The sequence below is a fragment of the Tachyglossus aculeatus genome, chromosome 9 (genome assembly GCF_015852505.1).
Source record: "Tachyglossus aculeatus isolate mTacAcu1 chromosome 9, mTacAcu1.pri, whole genome shotgun sequence".
Taxonomy (NCBI): Eukaryota; Metazoa; Chordata; class Mammalia; order Monotremata; family Tachyglossidae; genus Tachyglossus; species Tachyglossus aculeatus.
In genome coordinates this window covers 42,165,753-42,188,671 of record NC_052074.1, presented here as the reverse complement: position 1 = coordinate 42,188,671, position 22,919 = coordinate 42,165,753, and the positions used below count along the sequence as shown (strand labels likewise).

Below are 22,919 nucleotides of genomic sequence, written 5' to 3'. Positions count from 1 at the left end.
ACTTACTATGTGCAAAGCACTGTTTTAAGCGCTGGGGAGGTTACAAGGTGATCAGGTTGTCCCACGGGGGGCTCACAGTCTTCATCCCCATTTTACAGATGAGGGAACTGAGGCCCAGAGAAGTGAAGTGACTTGCCCAAAGTCACACAGCTGACAATTGGCAGAGCTGGGATTTGAACCCATGTCCCCTGACTCCAAAGCGCGTGCTCTTTCCACTGAGCCAAGCTGCTGCTTGGTGCCATTGGCCAGGACACAATACTGATCTGGATGAACAACTGATTTGGCTAGGTAATGATAACGGTAATAAGAACGATGATGGTATAAGTGCTTACTTTGTGCCAGGCACTGTACTAAGCGCCAGAGTGGATGTGAGCAAATCGAGTAGGACACGGTCCCTGTCCCATGTGGGGCTTACAGTCTTAATCTCCATTTTAGAGATGAGGTAACTGAGGCACAGAGAAGTGAGGTGACTTGTCCAAGGTCACGCGGCAAACAAGTGGCTGAGCCGGGATTAGAACTCATGACCTTCTGACTCGCAGGCCCGGGCTCAACTAGGCTAGATTATGCTGCTCTCTGCTACTGTCTTCAAGTGGATTTAAAGGAGCACAGTTGAGCTTTAGTTTGGACGAGAACTGAAAGAGGCTGGGGCATCTCCACCTTGTAGAGCTGTTTCATGAAAGAACAGCCAACCATGTGGATAATAATAATAAGAAGAATAAGAATAATGAGAATAATAATAATAATAATGGCATTTGTTAAGCGCTTACTATGTGCAAAGCACTGTTCTAAGCGCTGGGGGGTGATACAAGGTAATCAGGTTGTCCCACGTGGGGCTCACAGTCTTCATCCCCATTTTACAGGTGAGGTAACAGGCACAGAGAAGTTGTGACTTGCCCCGGGTCACACAGCAGACATATGGCAGAGCCGGGATTCGAACCCATGGCCTCTGACTCCCAAGCCTGGGCTCTTTCCACTGAGCCACGCTGCTTCTCTATGTGGATTGGTTTTCTTGGAGGCAGAGAGAGCTAGCGAGCTTTATCAATTCCACGGGTCCCCTTATTGCCCACAGCACTGCCAATTATCCCAACTGAAGCCCCACTAGAGCTTCCAAGACCCCACGTAAAAAGTGTGATTTCTCCGCTTGAAATAAACCAACAGAAGAAAGTATTTTCTGCCACCGCTGATAAAATACAATTGCTCTGGGAAAGAACTTTCCTCCTCACCAACGGAGGTTGTGGACCCCTCCATTTTTAACGCTGTGAATTCCGGTAAAAGGAAATCAACTGCCCGAGAAAGCTGAAGCACAGTCTTAGGGGGAAGTTGAAATTGGCCTTTCTAAGAACATTTTCCGGGGAAGACTACTACTGGATAAAGAATTCGGGAGCATTCGCCCACAGCTTTCTTCAAAAGAGCTTTAAGGTGTAACGGAGGAGTTTTCAGATAAATGAACACGAATCTAAGGCGTAGAATCTAAATTGTAAACTCGTTGTGGGCAGGGAATGCATCTGTTTACTGTCATTCACTCATTCAATCGTATTTACTGAGCGCTTACTGTGTGCAGAGCACTGTACTAAGCGCTTGGGAAGTACAAGTTGGCAACATATAAGCATATTGGCCTCTCCCTAGCACTCAGTTCAGTGCTCTGCATGCAGTAAGCTCTCAATAAATATGACTGACCGCAAAAACGCAACCATCTGTCCGCGACTTCTATTTTAAGTCAGAGACTCAAAAGACTAGACTCCATGTCTCCCGACTTCCTCTTCGCCCACTGTCTCTGTTCCTGAAAACTCCCCGAAACTCCGGCCCCCCGCACCTTTCCTCTTAAGAAATCCCACCTTCGTTCACGTCCATAACCACCCGATGAAAGGCCAGGTGAGCTGAAGCCAGGCTTCATCCATCCCTACCACAAAAACCACTTCCCTGTTTTCAGTTTGCATTCCTGTCCGGGGAACTCGGCTAGTAAAACCCGGTAATAATGTTTCCTCCTTAACCACTTCAAATCATTTTATGGACTACATGCAATTTAAATTTAATGGTCCTTGGAGAATCGTCCACTCTCAAGTGCCTTGATTCGGTATTTGCTCTCCATCATCTCTTGTGCATTAGGCGCTTCCCCATCATCCGTTATGTGTTAAGCTCACGCTTCAGTGTGTTTCCTGGACAAGCCAAAACTTCCTTGTTTTGCTCCCAACAACACAACGGAGCCATCAAGGGAATCGCTTGCTTTTTCCTCTAACAGGTGGCCAAAGCTTACACACACACACACACACACACGCACACCCTGGGCCCCCCAGACATCATTTCAGCCCAGGACTGGGGGGAGCTCCTTATCGATCAATCAATCAATCGTATTTATTGAGCGCTTACTGTGTGCAGAGCACTGTACTAAGCGCTTGGGAAGTACAAGTTGGCAACATCTAGAGACAGTCCCTACCCAACAGTGGGCTCACAGTCTAAAAGTCCTTAGTGCTTCTCAGTCAGTCAATTGTATTTCCTGAGTGCTTACTGTGTGTGCAGAGCACTGTACTAAGCGCTGGGGAGAGGACAATATAACAGGCACATTCCCTGCAAGCGCTTAATACGGTGCTCTGCATACAGTAAGCGCTCAATAAATACGATTGAATGAATGAATGAATGAATGAGCTTAAAGCCTAGAGGGGGAGGTATTCATTCATTCATTCAGTCGTATTTATTGAGCGCTTACTGTGTGCAGAGCACTGTACTAAGCGCTTGGGAAGTACAAGTTGGCAACATCTAGAGACGGTCCCTACCCAACAGCGGGCTCACAGTCTCGAAGGGGGAGACAGACAACAAAACATATTAACAAAATAAAATAAATAGAATAAATATGTACAAATAAAATAATAAATAGAGTAGTAAATCCATACAAACATATATACATATATACAGGTGCTGTGGGGAGGGGAAAGAGTTAAGGCGGGGGAGATGGGGAGAGGAAGGAGGGGGCTCAGTTTGGAGTTTCAGTCTCCCTTCTCAGTGCCTTAGTTTCCTCAAAATGGGGATTCAACACCTGTTCTCTCGCCTACTTAGACTGGGAGCCCCATGTGGGAGACCTGATGACCTTATATCTACCCCAATGCTTAGTACAGTCCTTGATGCAAAGTGTGTTTAACAACTACCACAATTATTATTACTGTTACTACTATCATCAATCGTATTTATTGAGCGCTTACTGTGTGCAGAGCACACTACTACTAAGTACACTAGTACTTAGTAATACACTTAGTAAGTACACTTACTACTACTAAGCATGATAAATAGCACCGACTGGTTGTCGGTGCAAGTGTGAGGCCAAGACAGGACGAAGGTGGGTGTGAAGGACGCAACTTTGAAGCTCTGTGTGGAAAAAGAACTGGGTTGGAAGGCCAGAGTGAGTGTCATTTGTGAGAGAGGTTATGCCCGTTCAAGTGGACGGCGCAGCACATACGTACAGGGAAGGAGGAGAAAGCCAGTGGGTGAATGAGACAGCCAGAGAGATAACAGAGTTAAGGGAGAATTAAATTTAGGGCGAAGATATACCAGGGGGACAGGAAGTCAAGATTAATGGGGACAAAAGGCAGGGACAAAACAGGGGGGCGAGTAAAAAGGAGGAGACAAAAACCCAAGAAGCTAGTGACTTTTTCACGGGCCCCAGATCATAGGCTTTGATGAGGAGGGTAGGAGTAAATTCCATCTTAGGGTTTTCTACGGTAGCTTTTGGTTAGCTGTGGAAACGTACAGCATTTTTAAAGCCGATGACTGTCTATCGTGACTGAGGAACCACCAGCCATTTTTTTAGAAGACTCTCGGGGGCCTGGAAGAAGTCCCTGACATTGGGGAAAAAGTATGCATTGTGCCCATCGTTGCAAAGGGGTGAGATGACCCTGATCACCTTCTTGAGACCCAGAACTCTCTCTCCACTCCTTAAAACCTCCAGTGGCAGCCTCACCTCCCTCTGGATCCTACAAAAGCGCCTCACTTTTGGTTTCAAGGTCCACCCCTGGAGAGCTTTTTTACAGATTGGCTTCCACCTGTGCCTCGCTTGCCTCGCCTCCCTACTTACTCTGTTCCCCAGGCCGCAGACTGCCCCTCCCTACGCCCCTCAACCCCCTAAACCCACCAGATCGTCCCGTCTTAAAAGTCCTTTGAAAATCCCACCTCCTCCAGGAAGTCTTTCCAAATTAATGCCCAACCCAGGTCGGAGGTCCTGGGTTCTAATCCCGGCTTTGCCGTGGGTCTGCTGCGGGACCTCGGGCGAGTCCCTTAACTTCTCTGTGGCTCAGTTACCCCATCTGAAAAATGAGGATTAAATCCTACTCCCTCCTAGTTAGACGGTGAGCCCCACATGGGATGGATACTGTGTCCAACCTGATTAACTACTGAGAGCTCACCTCCTCCAGGAGGCCTTCCCAGTGCTTAGCACAGTGCTTGGCACATAGTAAATGCTTATTAAATGCTATTATTATTATTATTATTATTATTATCGGGGCTTTTGAGAAAAAACAAATCCCTCTGATACTGCAGACGAGGAACAAGTAATCGATTTAACAGGCCCAGAAGTGAATGTTGAACTTCACCCGAGTGGTATAGCCCCAAAGTGGAGTCTTTTTTGGGTTTGAGGAATACAGCACGGTGTCTTCTGCCGCAGCAGAAATAGCCCTTTAAGAGGGTTTTCCTCTCCTCCTACCCGTCCACCCGGCCCTACCTCCTTCCCCTCCCCACAGCACCTGTATATATGTTTGTACAGATTTATTACTCTATTTTACTTGTACATATTTACTATTCTATTTATTTTGTTAATGATGTGCAGCTAGCTTTACTTCTATTTACTCTGATGACTTGACACCTGTCCACATGTTTTGTTTTGTCTGTCTCCCCCTTCTAGACTGTGAGCCCGTTGGGTAGGGTCCGTCTCTATATGTTGCCAACTTGTACTTCCCAAGCGCTTAGTACAGTGCTCTGCACACAGTGTGTTGACTGAATGAATGAATGAACTCAGTGCTTATAACAGTGCCTGAACATTTAACAAGTACCATAATTATTATTATGTGTAAAAATGTACGTAGGTATGAGTGTATAAAGATTCAACTGTACACTCAATTATATATTACAACTTATTCTGATATATTCCAATTTATTTACACTATTTTGCCCTTGTTCTTCCTGCTCTATTTCCTGTCTGTCTCCTCGATTATCCCAGAATTACTTCAGCACTCAACGCGAAGCTTGGTACTTTAACGAGCACTTTGAAAACAACATAGTGAGTTAGACTGTAAGCTTTTGATGGGCACAGAAGGTATTTTGCTCCTGTTGGAGCTCTCCCAAGCGCTCTGTGCCAGGTTTTCCCCTCCATAAACACGAATGTCTAATCAGCAATTACACAGCGGCTAGTTTACCTTCAATACCTGCGCTGATATTACAACAACCCAAACTATCGATCCGCAACCACTAGAAAAACAGAAAGACGCTGGGGGACGATCAATATGGCTTTCGCGACTCTTGAATCGTGCTTTTTTTTTTCCCCATGACACACATGCCAAAGGAGGCAGTTGGGATTTTCCAAGAAAAATAAACCAAAACTCCAAAACGACTTTCAATATCATCTGCCCTGAGGTTCTCATAAACCCCCACGAGGGATGGGGCCCGTGTCTAATGCCCACCTGCGCATTCTGCCACTAAAATGCTTAATGAATGCTATTACTACCACAAGAAGCTGTGTGACCTTGGCCAAGTCACTTCACTTCACGTTTCTGGACACACTGCAAGAGCCTACTCTTGGAATACCGTCTCTACCCAGGGTGAGGGGGTGGAGGAGGAATAAAACCCTCAACCAGGGGACACGATGAGGAAACAAAAATAGCCCTTATGCGTTGACCGATGCCTCCCACATTCGCAGAACCACCTCTTCCGACACTGCATCGTGATCTCACCCAGCTTGACGCCCGCTGTCAGAAGAATAGTCCTTCCATTGAGTTCTAGCCAAAGACGTGCAATCAATCAATCCGTGGTATTTACTGAGTGCTTACTGTGTGCAGAGGAAGGAGAGAAAAGAGGGAAACCAGGTGTTCTAATGAGCTGCTGTGTGGCCTCCAAACTACCATGGGTGGGTGCCCACCTTCCATGGGTCACACGTCCCCCTTGGAACTTCCTTATGCCTTTAAAAATTTGAAAAACACCACCGCAGGCCAAAGTACAAAGTTCCAAACACATAAACTGAGGAAACTAAACAAGAAATCTTTACTTTAAAAAAAAAATCCTGATCTCTCTCACTCATTCCTTCTTCGAGAGGAACCTAGAATATCGTTCGGCGCACCTATATTCCACATTTTGTGGCTGAAAATAATGCCCCATAAAGACGTCCCCAACTTGACCGGGGCTCGAGGTTATATTAGCTCCAAATCGTCACCCTGTTTTGTTTCCAGGGTTAACGACTCCTAAGGGAAAACTGGCCACAGTTATGAGTCAGTAAGCACAAACTCATTCTTTCTGTAAATCCTTAAATGCACAAGAGCAACTTATCAATAAGTCAACGGTATTTCCTGAACACATGCGGTGTGAGGGGCCCTTTACTAAGCACTTGAGAGAGTAAAACAGACACAATTCCTGCCCTCAAGGAGTTCACGATCCTTACTTCCCCAAAATGCCTCGAGAGAGAGCCCAGGGCTGGAAGTCGGGAGACCCAGGTTCCAGGCCTGACTCTGCCACTGGCCTGCGGGGAGGCCTTGGCCAAGTCACTGAACTTCTCTCTGACTCGGTTTCCACATCGGGACAATCTCCCTTAGACTACAAGCCCCAGACTGTGTCTGACCGGGTTGTTCTGTAGAGTGATTGGTGTATAGTAAATGCTTTTCAGTGCTTAAAACCGTGCTTGGCACATAGTAAGCACTTAACAGATACCATCATTATTATTATGAACAGATAAGCACGATTATTATCATCATTGCCAATAATAACAAAAAGCCCACGATCTGCAGGTGGCCAGTTCACCCCACTCTTTTGGTGCCATCCAAAAGATGCTTGGCGTCCTGAAGCAAGCCAGCAACCGAGAAACAACTTGGCCTAGTGGCTAAGGCCCGAGCCTGGGATTCAGAAGGACCTGCGTTCTCCTACCGGCTCCGCCACGTGTCTGCTGTGGGACCCTGGGCAGGTCACTCCACTTCTCTGGGCCTCAGTTCCCTCATCTGGAAAACGGGGATTGGGGCTGCGAATCCCATATGGGACGGGGACTGTGTCCAACCTGATTACTTTGGATCTATCCCAGCGCTTAGGACAGTGCCTGGCACATAGTAAGTGCTGAACAAATACAATGATTATTGTTATTAATTACTACTGCAGGTCTCCTCACATACATCCGCACCTCCTGGTTTCACCCGGCTCATTCTTAAACTCAAGGACCACGGCTTACTGTGGCTCCTCCTGCCACTATCCCAGAGCCTCTTCCCGGCCCTTGGCGGCTGACAGGAAGCAACCGAATGGCACTAGCCAGCCGGGAATCAAAGCCACTTTCGGTTCTTTCCAATCCTGAAATCAGTCCTGAAACTGAGGTGAAACGACGAAATGCTTGAAGAGAGTCACTCTACGCATAGGAAAACAAAAGGAAAACTGGGGTTCTGGTAACAATAGTAATAGCGTCTCCCTATTAACTGACAGAGGCAGCAGACCCGTTCCCTGCCCATGACAGGCTTCTAGTCTAGAGGGGGAGATGGGGCTTTGTGTAAATAATTTACAACGTATAACTTCAAGGTATCTCCCCATCCGCCACGAACTCAAACCCGACTTCACCTCCAGCGGCAGGGAATGGGCTCTTTCATCACCGACGGTACTTCCCTGAGCGCTTGCTGGGTACTGATCACTGTACTAAGCGCTTAGGAGTGTACAATACAACAGAGTTAGGGTAGACACGATCCCCGCCCGATGGACTTCCACGTGTAGAGGACACAGACGCCCTTTAGCACATCTCCACAATGGCTTCGTTTACAGGCTACAAAGCGAACAGTCCTCCTCCCAACGAGGAGACAGCCTCCAAAGACGTGCTAGTGGCTGAGGCGAGCCAGACCGCGATCCACGAACTTACGCTGAATGTGAATGAACTGTTTCGGCTGCTTAAACTCTCCTTTGTAGAGGCGGTTGTAATAGACGACGTTGCTCTCGGCCTCGGGAACCGGAATCACCATACTTTCTTTCTTTTCTCTAAACACTTGCTGGGCCGAAATAGCTCGTTGTAAATGGTGTTCCTGGAAAAAGCAGAACGGACAATATGAGTGGCGGTGGGGGGGGGAGCGTTGTGAAAAGATCCAACATACAATACCGCTTCACGGTTATCGGGTCCAGTTTTCGTCCCCGTTCCGGGGACTTCCGTAACAACAAGCCATGTAATTCCCACCGGTAGTCTTCCTTTAACAGCCAAACCCTCACGCTCCTTGGCCAGTGAGACCGAATCAATCGCTCAGATTTCTATGGGGGTAATGATGGGTGAGTTGCACGAATTCAGTCCCTTTTATCCAGTCCAGGCTCTGCACACAGTAAGCGCTTAATAAATACGACTGATTGATTGATTTTAGGTACTCGGTAACGTTAATAAAACCAGGCCGCAGTCCGGGTTACAAGACAGGGTGGGGCTCGGCTTAAAACTTCCCTGCATCGAGTCGGTAGGATAAGAAATGCGTTATGGGCAGGGGACGTGTCTGCTAATTCTGCTGTAATGTACTCTCCCCAGCACTTAGTACAGTGCTCTGCACAAAGTGGGTGCTCAGTAAATACCATTGCTTGACTGACTGATATACCGTCCCAGAAACTATCTAAAGATAAGCTACAGTGTCTGTTCCAATCTACTGACTGAGCACTTGCCTGCTGTGTGACCCTGGGCAAGTCACTTATTCATTCATTCATCCAATCGTATTTATTGAGCGCTTACTGTGTGCAGAGCACTATACTAAGTGCTTGGGAAGTACAAGTTGGCAACATCTAGAGATGGTCCCTACCCAACAACGGGCTCACAGTCTAGAAGGGGGAGACAGACAACACAACAAAACATGTGGACAGGTGTCAAGTCGTCAGAACAAATAGAATTAAAGCCAGATGCTCATCATTAACAAAATAAATAGAATAGTAAATATGTACAAGTAAAATAAATAGAGTAATAAATCTGTACAAACATATATACAGGTGCTGTGGGGAGGGGAAGGAGGTGCCTCAGTTCCCTCATTTGGAAGATGGGGATTAAGACTCTCAGCCCCACAGGGGACAACCTGATTATCTTATATCTACCCCAGTGCTTAGAACAGTGCTTGGCACATAGTAAGCGCTTAAATAAATACCATCATCATCATCACTTACATGGGCTGAGAATAATAATAATAATGGCATTTATTAAGCACTTACTATTTGCCAAGCACTGTTCTAAGCGCTGGACTGTATTGGGGGTTGGGAGAGAACGTATTCCATAATATCTTGGAATTATAACACAAAATTTTAAGTTGGAACTCAAAGTCTAGTTTTTGTAAAAAAAAAGTTTCAAACCAGAACCAACGAAATAAAATACCGGAGCCAAACACAGACACCTAAGATTGCGCTTTATATCATTCCTCTTTGGGAGAAGCAGCATGGCTCAATGGAAAGAGCACGGGCTTGGGAGTCAGAGGTCATGGGTTCAAATCCAGGCTCTGCCAATTGTCAGCTGTGTGACTTTGGGCAAGTAGCTTCACTTCTCTGGGCCTCAGTTCCCTCATCTGTAAAATGGGAATTAAGACTGTGAGCCCCATGTGGGACAACCTGATCACCCTGTATCCTCCCCAGCGCTTAGAACAGTGCTTTGCACATAGTAAGTGCTTAACAAATGCCATCGTTATTATTATTATTATTATATTCAGGGTGGCTCTCGACAGCTCCGTGACAAGCTGGGAGGGAAGAGAGTGAATGTGGAGCTGTGTCTACATGGATCGCCCCCGAGATCAGAACGAATCAATAGCTTTACCGAGACCCTGCCCAAGCGTTCATCAAATTACGAATGCCATCCAATTGTGCAGGACACTAAAAACCTCAGGGCGGGTGACCAGGATTACATTAAAGAAATGAAATGGCCCATCACAACGGGAGGAAATTCAATAGGTTCCGGTTCACACTCAACAGCTGGAGGGCCAGAATCCAAACGCACGGACAGAAAAAGACTGATCAGCAAGGGACTCATCCCGGCCCCAAAATACGGACAAATCCTTATATTTAGCCTTTTTCGATCCCTAATCTATCCCTAATAACTGTCTCCCCCCCTCCGTAGACGGTAAGCTCCCTGTGGGCAGGGATTGCGTCTACCCACTCGACTATATTGTAATAACCATAATTATTATGGTACTTGTTAAGAACTTACTCTGTGCCAAGCACTGGGGTAGACACAAGTTCATCAGTTTGGACACGGTCCCTGTCCCCCACGGGGCTTACTTTCAATCTTGTTGTGTTTCATAAAAAGAGGAATGCTGATTAAATGTTTTGTAATCATAAATGTGGACAGCTGTGAACGTCTAAAACTGTATTCCCTGTGGGCTAGAAACTAGGTCCGATCCGACTGTCTGTATCTGGGTGCTTAGCACTTGGTAAAGTGCTTAATCAATCAATCAATCGTATTGATTGAGCGCTTACTGTGTGCAGAGCACTGTACTAAGCGCTTGGGAAGTACAAGTTGGCAACAAATAATCAATCCGACTTGTACTTCCCAAGCGCTTCGTACAGTGCTCCGCACACAGTGAGTGCTCAATAAATACGATCGAATGAATGAATCCCCATTTTTCAGATGAGGTAACTGAGGCCCAGAGAAGTGGGCCGCCCAAGTCAGGCGGCAGAAATGTGGCGGAGCTGGGATTAATAATAATAATAATGATGATGGTGGCATTTATTAAGCACTTACTATATGCAAAGCACTGTTCTAAGCACTGGGGAGGTTACAAGGTGATCAGGTTGTCCCATGGGGGGCTCACTGTCTTAATCCCCATTTTCCAGATGAGGGAACTGAGGCCCAGAGAAGTGAAGTGACTCGCCCAAAGTCACACAGCTGACAATTGGCAGAGCTGGGATTTGAACCCATGACCTCTGACTCCAAAGCCAGGGCTCTTTTTGGTGAGCCGGCCCCACCGCTTTGGGGGTTCGCCTTCTGGTCTCGCTCGTCCCAGGTGATGCAACTCCCAAGCAGGCCCTACTAAAAATCAACCAGCGTGGCTCCGTGGAAAGAGCTCGGGCTTTGGAGGCAGAGGTCGTGGGTTCAAATCCCAGCTCTGCCAATTGTCAGCTGTGCGACTTTGGGCAAGTTACTTCACTTCTCTGGGCCTCCTTCCTCTCCCCCTCGTCCCCCTCTCCATCCCCCCCATCTTACCTCCTTCCCTTCTCCACAGCACCTGTATATATGTATAGATGTTTGTACATATTTATTACTCTATTTATTTATTTATCTTGCTTGCACATAGCTATTCTATTTATTTTATTTTGTTAGTTTGTTTAGTTTTGTTCTCTGTCTCCCCCTTCTAGACTGTGAGCCCGCTGTTGGGGAGGGCCTGTCTCTATGTGTTGCCAACTTGGACTTCCCAAGCGCTTAGTACAGTGCTCTGCACACAGTAAGCGCTCAATAAATACGATTGATTGATTGATTTGGGCAAGTCACAACTTCTCTGTGCCTCAGTTCCCTCATCTGTAAAATGGGGATTAGGACAGTGAGCCCCCCGTGGGACAACCTGATCACCTTGTAATCTCTCCAGCGCTTAAAACAGTGCTTTGAACGTAGTAAGCGCTTAATAAATGCCATTAAAAAAACAAACCAATCAACCAATGGTATTTACTGCGTATTTCCTGTGTGCAGAGCACTGTACTAAGTGTTAGGGAGAGCACAAGGCAAGAGAGTCGGTAGACATCCCTGCCCAGAAGGAGCTTAGTCTCTCCCCAAAGAAACCATCCCCGGTTCAACCCTGGCTTCCCCTTTTCACCCTCCCTTCGGGGTAGCCTCTTGCCCTTGAATCTGTTCCCCCAAATCTTGGATTTTCACCCTAACTCCATGACCCGTAAGAACCCTCCACCCACATCTGTCTCCCCTCTAGTCTGTAAACTATGTTTGTTTGTTTTTATTTGTCAAATAAAATCCGCACTAGGCCGAGATAATAATAATAATAATAATAATAATAATAATAATGGGCTTACTATGTGCTAAGCACTGTTCTAAGCGCTGGAGAGGTTACAAGGGGATCAGGTTGTCCCACTGGGGAATCACAGTCTTCATCCCCATTTTACAGATGAGGGAACTGAGGCCCAGAGAAGTTCAGTGACTTGCCCAAAGTCACACAGCTGACAACTGGCGGAGCCAGGATTTGAACCCCACGTGGGACAACCTGATTACCTTGTGTCTACCCCAGTGTTTAGAACAGTGCTTAGCACATAGCTTAAATACCAACATTATTATTATTATTAGCTGGTACCTTTCCCAGAGCTTAGAACAGTGCGTGACATATAGTAAGCTATTAACAAATACCATCATTACTATTATTATTAAGAAACCAAATTTATGAATGATGGAAGGAATTGGGTATTTGGCCTCATCAATCAATCAATCAATCGTATTTACTGAGCGCTTACTGGGTGCAGAGCACTGTCCTAAGCGCTTGGGAAGCCCAAGTTGGCAACATCTAGAGACGGTCCCTACCCAACAGTGGGCTCACAGTCTAGAAGGGGGAGACAGAGAACAAAATAAAACACATTAACAAAATAAAATAAATAGAATAGATATGTACAGGTAAAATAAATTAATAAATTAATAAATAAATGCATAAATGCATAAATAAGTAAATAAATAAATAAATAAAAGTAAGTAAGTAATAAAGAATAGTCTAGGGGGAGGCAGGTACATGAAGAGTCATTAGGAGACAACTGACAAATTAGTCTGTGTGCTCACAGCATTGTGTGCTCACACTCCTTCCCTTCCCCACAGCACCTGTATATACGTATATATGTTTGTACATATTTATTACTCTATTTATTTTACTTGTACATATCTATTCTATTTTATTTTATTTTGTTAGTATGTTTGGTTTTGTTCTCTGTCTTCCCCTTTTAGACTGTGAGCCCACTGTTGGGTAGGGACTGTCTCTATATGTTGCCAACTTGTACTTCCCAAGTGCTTAGTTCAGTGCTCTGCACACAGTAAGCGCTCAATAAATACGATTGATTGATTGATTGATTGACTGAACACGGGGAAATTGGAAGGGGAGAGTGAGCGAGAGCTCAATGAGACGCGAGGAGGAAATTCGTGCCGTAAGGGTGATTAAAAAAAAAAATTAAGGCAAGCTCCAGGAGGGGATTGTGTAACCTCCATCTCTAAAGATCTGAAAAACAGCCGGCCATCTGTCCTATTCCGTTTAGGTAATCACTTGCCCGGACGCAGGGGGGTGAACCAGATGACCTCGAGGGCTCCTTCCAGTGCTCTGATTCATCCCTCAGGTTGCCCCCAACCTAATCATCATCATCATCATCATCATCATCAATCGTATTTATTGAGCGCTTACTATGTGCAGAGCACTGTACTAAGCGCTTGGGAAGTACAAATTGGCAACATATAGAGACAGTCCCTACCCAACAGTGGGCTCACGGTCTAAAAGGGGGAGACAGAGAACAAAACCAAACATACTAACAAAATAAAATAAATAGAATAGATATGTACAAGTAAAATAAATAAATAAATAAATAGAGTAATAAATATGTACATACATATATACATATATACAGGTGCTGTGGGGAAGGGAAGGTTCCTACTCACATTCTGACTTACACTGCCTCTCTGACCTGGCATTAAAAATGTATTTTGATCATTTGCCAGCAACAGTTTTTGGAAAGTGCAGGTTGATTATTAGATTTTTCTTAACAGGAGACAACTATTACTCCGGAGAATAAAGTCTCCCAGTTGAAATGATGGGATTCCACTTTATTGTAAGTGTAGTCAAGGCACAGTAAGTGAAAAGCAAAATTGGAATTGCTGAGGGCTTGGATTTCTATAAACGATAAAATCTACGTAAACAGAACTGTCCTCAAAGAGACGGAATTAGTAGCACTCCTTAAAATAGGGGGAGGAGTGAAAGAGGAAGGGTATGGGTGAACACATGGGGCCATCTCCCTAACCCCATCTGGCTCCTTGTCCCAAACAGAAAAGTGGCATAAAGACCCACCATCCCTGGTTCTGAGCACTTGACAACAACGGCTTGCTTCCGTACTTCCAAATGCTGTCCAATCTCTTGTTCTTTTTCTATTAGATAATTAGAACATCAAGACAGGGTGTTCTAGTACACACACGGGAGGAAGCACTTGCCTAATGGGTGAAAGTGAGGGCCCGGCCATCCCGAGGCCTTGATGACTAATGCCGGGTCAGATTATCAGCCCAAAACTCGCTGCCTTTAACCAGGCTGCAGAAAATGACTTATTATTCACAGTAGCAATAATAATAATTGCGGTATTAAGTGCTTATTACATACCAGGCACTGTACGACGCACTGGGGTGCTCACAAGCAAATTCAGGTGGACACAATCCCCGTCCCACCTGGGGCTCCCAGTCTTTATAATAATAACGATGGCATTTGTTAAGCGCTTACTCTGTGCAAAGCACTGTTCTAAGCGCTGGGGAGGATACACGGTGATCAGGTTGCCCCACGTGGGGCTCACAGTCTGAATCCCCATTTTACAGATGAGGGAACTGAGGCTCAGAGAAGTGAAGTGACTTGCCCAAGGTCACACAGCAGACATGTGGCGGAGCGGGGATTCGAACCCATGACCTCTGGCTCCAAAGCCCGGGCTCTTTCCGCTGAGCCACGCTGCTTCTTTAGCACCGTTTTACAGATGAGGTAACAGAGGCCCAGGGCATTCATTCATTCATTCATTTATGAATGAATCTGAATCTGAATTCAGATTCATATATTCATATATTCATATGAATATATGAATTCATATTATGAATATGAATCAAAAGATTACAAGACTGTGTAAGACTGTCGGCTCGTTATGGGTAGGGAACGTGTCTGCTAATTCTGCTGTAATGTACTCTCCCCAGCACTTAGTACAGTGCTCTGCACATAGTGAGTGCTCAGTAAATATCACTGATTGATTGACTGATATACCGTCCCAGAAAATGTCTAAAGATAAGCCACAGTCCCTGTTCCAATCTGACTGAGCACTTTGCTGTGTGACTGACCTTGGGCAAGTCAATTATTCATTCATTCATTCATTCAATCATATTTATTGAGCGCTTACTATGTGCAGAGCACTGTACTAAGCGCTCAATACTGTACCCAAGGTCACACCCCACACAAGTGGCAGAGTCGAGATGAGAACCCAGCCCCTCCTGACACCCAGCCCATGCTCTATCCATGAGCCCACGCTGCTTTCTTGGAAGACCCAACTCTTAAATAGCTCCGTCCAGAGCAATCAATCAATCGATGGGGTTTACTGAGCTCCTACCTGGGGCAAGGGCACTGTACTAAGCGCTGCGGAGAGTAACGATTCAGCAGAGCCGATGGATCCGAAGCAGTTTACAGACTCAGCAAAATCCTCGTCTCTTTTAACGGGGCCAAGCTGGACCTGGACAATGGGCCAGAGTTGGCCTTCCCCTTCCCTTGGGGTAATTGGGAAACGCGTAGGAGGAAGGGAGAGGGTGTTAAGCGCTTAGTACAGTGCTCTGCACACAGTAAGTGCTCAATAAATACGACTGATTGATTGATTGGAAGAGGGAAAGAGGCAGACCCTGCCCCGCATGGAACGCTCTCTGATCACCCCCTTTAATGGTGTTTGTTATGCACTTACTTACTCTGTGCCAGGCACTGTCCTGAGCACTGGAATAGGGACAAAATAATCAGGTTGTCTCACATGGGGGTTCACGGTATCCCCATTTTACAGACGAGGTAACTGAGGCACAAAGAAGTGACCTGCCCATGGTCACGCAACAGTCGAGTGGCAGAGCCGGGATCAGAACCCCGGTCCTCTGACACCCGGGCCTGTGTTGATGTTGCCAACTTGTCCTTCCCAAGCGCTTAGTCCAGTGCTCTGCACACAGTAAGCGCTCAATAAATACGACTGAATGAATGAATGAATCACATCTCCGCTACCCGCCCTCCCTGACCAGTCTCTCTAGACTGCAAGCTCGTTGTGGGCAGGGAATGCGTCTGCTATAGTGTTGTATTGTACTCTTCCGTTTAGTACAGTGAAGCGTAGTATAGAGAAGCAGTGTGGCTCAGTGGAAAGAGCCCGGGCTTGGGAGTCAGGGGTCAGGGGTTCGAATCCTGGCTCCGCCCCTTGTCAGTTGTGTGACCTAGGGCAAGCCACTTAACTTCTCGTGGACCTCAGTTCCCTCATCTAGAAAATGGGGATGAAGACTGCGAGCCCCACGACCTGATCACCTTGTAACCCTCCAGCGCTCAGAACAGTGCTTCGCGCATAGTAAGCACTTAACAAATACCATCATTCATTAATTAATTAATTACAGTGCTCCGCATACAGTGAGCGCTCAATAAATATGACTGACTGACACTATCAACCAGGCCATGCTGCTTCGCAACCGGACCCTGCCCGTACAGAAAGGTGAGGAAACCGTTCCCCCTTCTAGACTGTGAGCCCACGGTTGGGTAGGGACCGTCTCTATATGTTGCCAACTTGGACTTCCCAAGTGCTTAGTACAGTGCTCTGCACACAGTAAGCGCTCAATAAATACGATTGAATGAACGCATGAAGTTGAGTTACTTGCCCAAGGACACCCGGCCAGTCAGTGACTGAGCAGGGATTGAGAAGCAGCGTGGCTCAGAGGAAGGAGCTCGGGCTCTGGAGTCAGAGGTCATGGGTTCAAATCCCGGCTCCGCCACTTGTCAGCTGTGTGACTTTGGGCAAGTCACTTCACTTCTCTGGGCCTCAGTTACCTCATCTGCAAAATGGGGATTAAGACTGTGAGCCCCCCGTGGGACAACCTTATCACCTTGTAACCTCCCCAGTGCTTAGAACAGTTCTTTGCACATAATAATAATAATGATGGCATTTATTAAGCACTTACTATGTGCAAAGCACTGTTCTAAGCGCTCGTGAGGTTACAAGGTGTTCAGGTTGTCCCAAAAGGGGCTCACAGTCTTAATCCCCATTTTACAGATGAGGTAAGTGAGGCCCAGAGAAGTTAAGTGACTTGCCCAAAGTCACACAGCTAAGTGGCAGAGGCGGGATTTGAACCCATGACCTCTGACTCCAGAGCCTGGGCTCTTTCCACTGAGCCACGCTGCTTCCCCTTGCACATAGTAAGTGCTTAATAAATGCCATCATTATTATTATTACAACCTGATCAACTGGTAACCTCCCCAGCGCTTAGAATAGTGCTTTGCACATAGTAAGCGCTTAATAAATGCCATTATTATTATTATTAGAACCCAAGTCCTCCAACTCCCAGGCCCGGGCTCTCTCCCCTAGGCAACACTGCTTTCCCGGTGATCTGTCCAGGTTGGCATTCAGTCTCTGACGGTGGCAACGGGATGCTTGGAGGGGTGTGATTTTTTTGGAGGGGGTAGTGCCCCCTCCTTGACATCCCTCTCGATGCTTGGTAATGCTCCAACTAGCTTCCCTGACTTTCCCACTCGACTCCCATCACGCGCCGCTTGTCCCCGCGGTTATCCAGGCCTCTCGGAAACCCGCTGCTATTTTCCATCTGCAGTGCTTCCCGTGATGATAAACTCCATATGCTTACTACCTGCTGTGGGAAGCGTTTTCCTCTGATTTGTCTTGGAGCTTCGATGGGAGCCCCCTCGTCAGGGACCCGTGGGATCTGGTGAGCGGCAATTTTGGATTCGTTCCGTCTACACCGTTCCTGACTTTGTAGGCTTCGAACCCGGCCCCTCTTCTCGCCTTTATCATTCCAGACTGAAGAGTCTGAATTCTGTCGGTCTTTTCTGGGGCCCATAAAGTCACATCTCTTCCAAGGGGCCCTCCCCAATTAACCCCTCTTTTTTTGGACTCCTCCCTTTGGCATCATCTACATGCCTGGCTCTGTACCCTTTGGGCACTTATTACTTACCCCACCCTCAGCCCCACAGCATGTATGTGTGAACATGTAAATACACATAATTTATTTAATGTCTGACTCCTCCTCTAAACAATAAGCTCCGTGTGGGCAGGAAACAGTGTCACCAACTCTGTACTCTCCCAAGCGCCTAGTATTGTGCTCTGCTCACAGTAACCACTCACTATAAATCCCACTGATGTTGACGAACCAAATTCATCTTTGACGCTTGCCGTCAATCATTCCCGGGGATTCACAACTCTCTATTCTTAAATTTCCTCATTTCTTAATTTTCTCTCTGGCCGCTTCTCACCCTTCGGGTATAAGCTCAGCTATCGGGCTTGAAAAGAGCTCTGATCTCGTTAATGAGAAAAGCTTATAAATTGAAAGAAGAATCAATCATCTTCACCAACTGAAAACATCACAAACTGAGAAAGTACCCGGACGGCAAAGGAGTGTAAATAACGGCTTTCGATGTGGTTGTCCATGAAGACTCCGGGCTGAGCTGAGCTTTCCTGAAGCAAGGTGTCAGCATGACCTTGGCCCTCTTGGGAAGCAGCGTGGCTTAGTGGATAGAGCCCAGGCTTGGGAGTCAGAGGTCGTGGGTTCAAATCCCGGCTCTGCCACTTGCCTGCTGTGTGACTTTGGGAAAGTCACTTAACTTCTCTGTGCCTCAATTACCCTCACCTGTAAAATGGGGATTAAGACTGTGAGCCCCATGTGGGACAACCTGGTAAGTTTGTAACTATCCCAGCGCTTAGAACAGTGCTTGGCACATAGTAGGCCCTTAATAAATACCATTATTATTATTATTATTTAAAACCTGGTCTGACACCCTATGCTCCCCGTCATCTGTGTGTAGTATAATCACCTCAAGGAACATAGATCCGTGCTTTGGAACTACTCCTCTCCATCCTTCCCTTCCCCACAGCACCTGTATATATGTATATATGTTTGTACATATTTATTACTCTATTTATTTATTTATTTTACTTGTACATATCTATTCTATTTATTTTATTTTGTTAGTATGTTTGGTTTTGTTCTCTGTCTCCCCCTTTTAGACTGTGAGCCCACTGTTGGGTAGGGACCGTCTCTATATGTTGCCAACTTGGACTTCCCGAGTGCTTAGTACAGTGCTCTGCACACAGTAAGCGCTCTATCATCATCATCATCATCATCAATCATATTTATTGAGCGCTTACTATGTGCAGAGCACTGTACTAAGCGCTTGGGAAGTACAAAACTGGCAACATATATAAATACGATTGACTGATAGAACGGAAACTGTCTGGAACCCTTCCGATTCTAACCCGAGAATCGTATCCTTCTCTCCCTCAAATCTTACAGCCCATTCCCACCGCCTGCAGAGAGGCTCGCCGCCCAACCACGCTGACTGCAGGAGCCACGGAAGGGTGCAAATAAAAAATGCTCCGTGACAATTTCAATTTTCGGATTCTAGAAAATTCCCGCCGGGCCCGGAACGGTTCCCGCAACCGAGGCGGTGCCCCGGAGCGAGGACGCACAGGGGGTACGAGGCTCGGCCGGATCCCCAGACGTCGGAGCGCCAGGCCCGCCGTCCGGAAAGCCCCCGGAGGCCACCTTTCCCCTCGCCGACCATGGCCGGGTGAGGGAAAGAAGCATTTATTTATTTAATTTATTTGTACATATCTATTCTATTTCATTTTGTTAGTATGTTTGGTTTTGTTCTCTGTCTCCCCCTTTTAGACTGTGAGCCCACTGTTGGGTAGGGACTGTCTCTATATGTTGCCAATTTGTACTTCCCAAGCGCTTAGTACAGTGCTCTGCACATAGTAAGCGCTCAATAAATACGATTGATGATGATGATGATGATGAAGTAGCCCGGCGCCTCCTGAAACTTGAGGATTGTCCGAAGCAGGGGCTAATGGGCCCGCTGGACTCGGACAGACCCTGCCGGGACGGACCGGAGCACAAACCTAACTTCTGCGGGATCAGAGAAGCAGCGTGGCTCAATGGAAAGAGCCCGGGCTTGGGAGTCAGAGGTCACGGGTTCTAATCCCGGCTCCGCCACTTGTCAGCTATGTGACTTTGGGCAAGTCACTTCACTTCTCTGGGCCTCAGTTCCCTCACCTGGAAAATGGGGGTTAAGACTGTGAGCCCCACGTGGGACAACCTGATTACCCTGTATCCTCCCCAGCGCTTAGAACAGTGCTTTGCACATAGTGAGTGCTTAACAAATGCCATCATTATTATTAATTCTTGTCTTTGCTTTTTTGGTTGGGTGTCTCGCCAACCCTCGCCCTACCCACTGAATCGATCTATCATATTTACTGACTGCTAACTCTCTGCAGAGCACTGTACTAAGCACTTGGGAGAGAACAATTCAACGTTCCCTCCCCACAAAGAGCTTACTCTAGAGTCTAGAGTTGCTCTTAGGTTGGGAGTGCCTGGAAGGGCAGGCACCGGATCTAATTCTCAGACAAGAGCACTTTTCCCCAGAGCTTGCACACAGCAGACACATACGGAGTCAATCAATCAATCAATCAATCATATTTGTTGAGCGCTTACTGTGTGCAGAGCACTGTACTAAGCACTTGGGAAGTACAAGTTGGCAACATACAGAGACAGTCCCTACCCAACAGTGGGCTCACAGTCTAAAAGGGGGAGACAGAGAACAAAACCAAACATATTAACAAAATAAAATAAATACAATAGATATGTACAAGATAGAGTAATAAATATGTACCAACATATATACATGTATATACATTTTATATACACAATATATAATAAACATATATTTATACATATATAAATATATATTTTTTATATACATATAAACAGAACTCAGGCCTAGCTCCACCACTTGTCTGCTGTGTGACCCTGGGCAAGTCACTTCAGTTACCTCACCTGTAAAATGGGGTTTAAGTGTGAGCCCCATGTGGGGCATGGGCTGTGTCCAACCTGATTAGCCTGTCCTTCCCTCCTGCACAGAGACCTATCCTGTCCCTCCTCCACAGAGATCTCTCTCTCTCTCCAACTCCCCCACACGGAGACCTCTCTCCTCTCCTCCAGAGAGCTCTCTCTCTCTCCAACTCCCCCACACAGAGACCTCTCCTCTCCTAAACAGAGATCTCTCTCTCTCCAACTCCCTTCACACGGAGACCCCTCCCTACTCCAGAGAGATCTCTCTCCTCTCTCCACAGATCTCTCTCTGTCTCTCCCCAACTCCCTTCTCCACATAGAGACCCCTCCCCTCTCCTCTCTCCTCCACAGAGACCTCTCCTCTCCACAGAGATCTCGCTCTCTCCAACTCCCTTCTCCACATGGAGACCCCTCCCCTCCCTCCTCCACAGAGATCTCTCATCCCCACAGAGATCTCTCTCTCCCCAGCACTTAGAACAGTGCTTTGCACAGAGTAAGAGCTTAACAAATGCCATCATTATTATTATTATTACAGTAGAGACAAGTGGCGGAGCCGGGATTAGAACCCACATCCTCTGACTCCCAAGCACTGAGCTATTTTGTCCTAACAAGAGATTGGCTCAAGCTTTGGCCAGGAACCAGCTTTCCGTTACGAGAGTCTCCAGAGTTCCTCAGCTTTGTCTGGGCATCCAAACTTTTAGCTGCCAAAGACAAAATAATCTGACTGGTACAAAATGCTTCAAACGGATCAATAAAAGACAATGTGGAAGTCTGAATGCTTTCTCCTTACTATGTCTGCTCATCAGAACTTTTTTTCTTTTATCTCGCTTGACGCCTAGGGCAGTCAGTTATCCATTATGAGAATCTTTATTTTTAATTGAAAGACCAGGAGGACGTATTGGAGATGTTCCTTTAAAACCTAAATGACTGAAAAATAAGTGTCGAGTAAAGAGATGAGAGCTAACTCAGAGCATTCGTCTAAAATGTAAGCTGACAAAAGCGGACAGAGTAAAACTGTCGGGGCACAAATAGGGGCTCCCCAGTTGGCCAGTGGCCAGGAAGGTGGTCAGACCCCAAAACGATGGGAGACAGAGGTTTCTTGGACAGGGAAAGATTGTCCTGGTGCTAGGGCTTTAGAGAAGCCAGCCGAGGCTTTATGAAGCGCTCTGTTCCACGCTACTCACATGGTCTCATCTTGTGGCTACCTGTGCTGGGACAGAAAAATAAATGTACATCAAGATGACCCCGACTGGGCCGGAGGAGAAATCCCATGGGTTCACCAGAACCACATGATGCCACAGTTCTATGAATAACAGGTGACTCTGGGGAACAAGAGATCAAAAGGGGGGCCACAGTAACATTCCCAGAACTGCCTCGTTTCCCCATTCACTCATGCGATTCAATCGTATTTACTGTTTCCGGTGTGCGGAGCACTGTACTAAGCGCTTGGAAGAGTACAATATAACAGAAACATTCCCTGCCCACAATGAGCTTACAGTCTAGGGGGGGGAGACAGATATGTAATGCAAGCGCTGTGTGGATGAATAAAGGGAGCAAGTCAGGATGGCGTGGAAGGAAGTGGGAGAAGAAGAAAGGGGGGCTTAGTCAGGGAAGGCCTCTTGGAGGAGACGTGCCCTCGATAAAGCTTTGAAGGGGCAGGGTGGGAAGTCACTGTGTGATTTAGCGCTAAAGGTCGTTCGAGATTTTTGCCTCTCAAATTAAAAAGCAGCCATCCCGGGTCCACTTAAAATGGGGCCATCGGCTCGGAGTAGAGGCGTTACCTCAACCCCCCGGGTTGCTCTATTAAAAAAGACCTGACGAGCTCAGGCTGTGACACACAGCCCCAAACACCCTCCATTAGCCTCGCAAGAAAATACAAAGGTAAACAAGAGGCTCATAGTCCCCAGACCCTGACAAATGTCGACCGAGAGCAAGAAAAACCTCCGTACAGACGCAGACAGCCTTTCCGCTG

General features: G+C 46.7%; 1 protein-coding gene across 2 annotated transcripts in view; it reads right to left on the bottom strand.

The window, feature by feature from the left end:
* EPC2 (enhancer of polycomb homolog 2) overlaps positions 1-22,919 on the bottom strand; it is a 110,023-nt gene that overhangs the window by 59,439 nt on the left and 27,665 nt on the right. For both annotated transcript variants that reach the window (XM_038751580.1, XM_038751581.1), the window contains exon 2: positions 8,075-8,234. In XM_038751580.1, the coding sequence (XP_038607508.1) occupies positions 8,075-8,234 (160 nt within the window). The remainder of the gene's footprint in view (positions 1-8,074; positions 8,235-22,919) is intronic.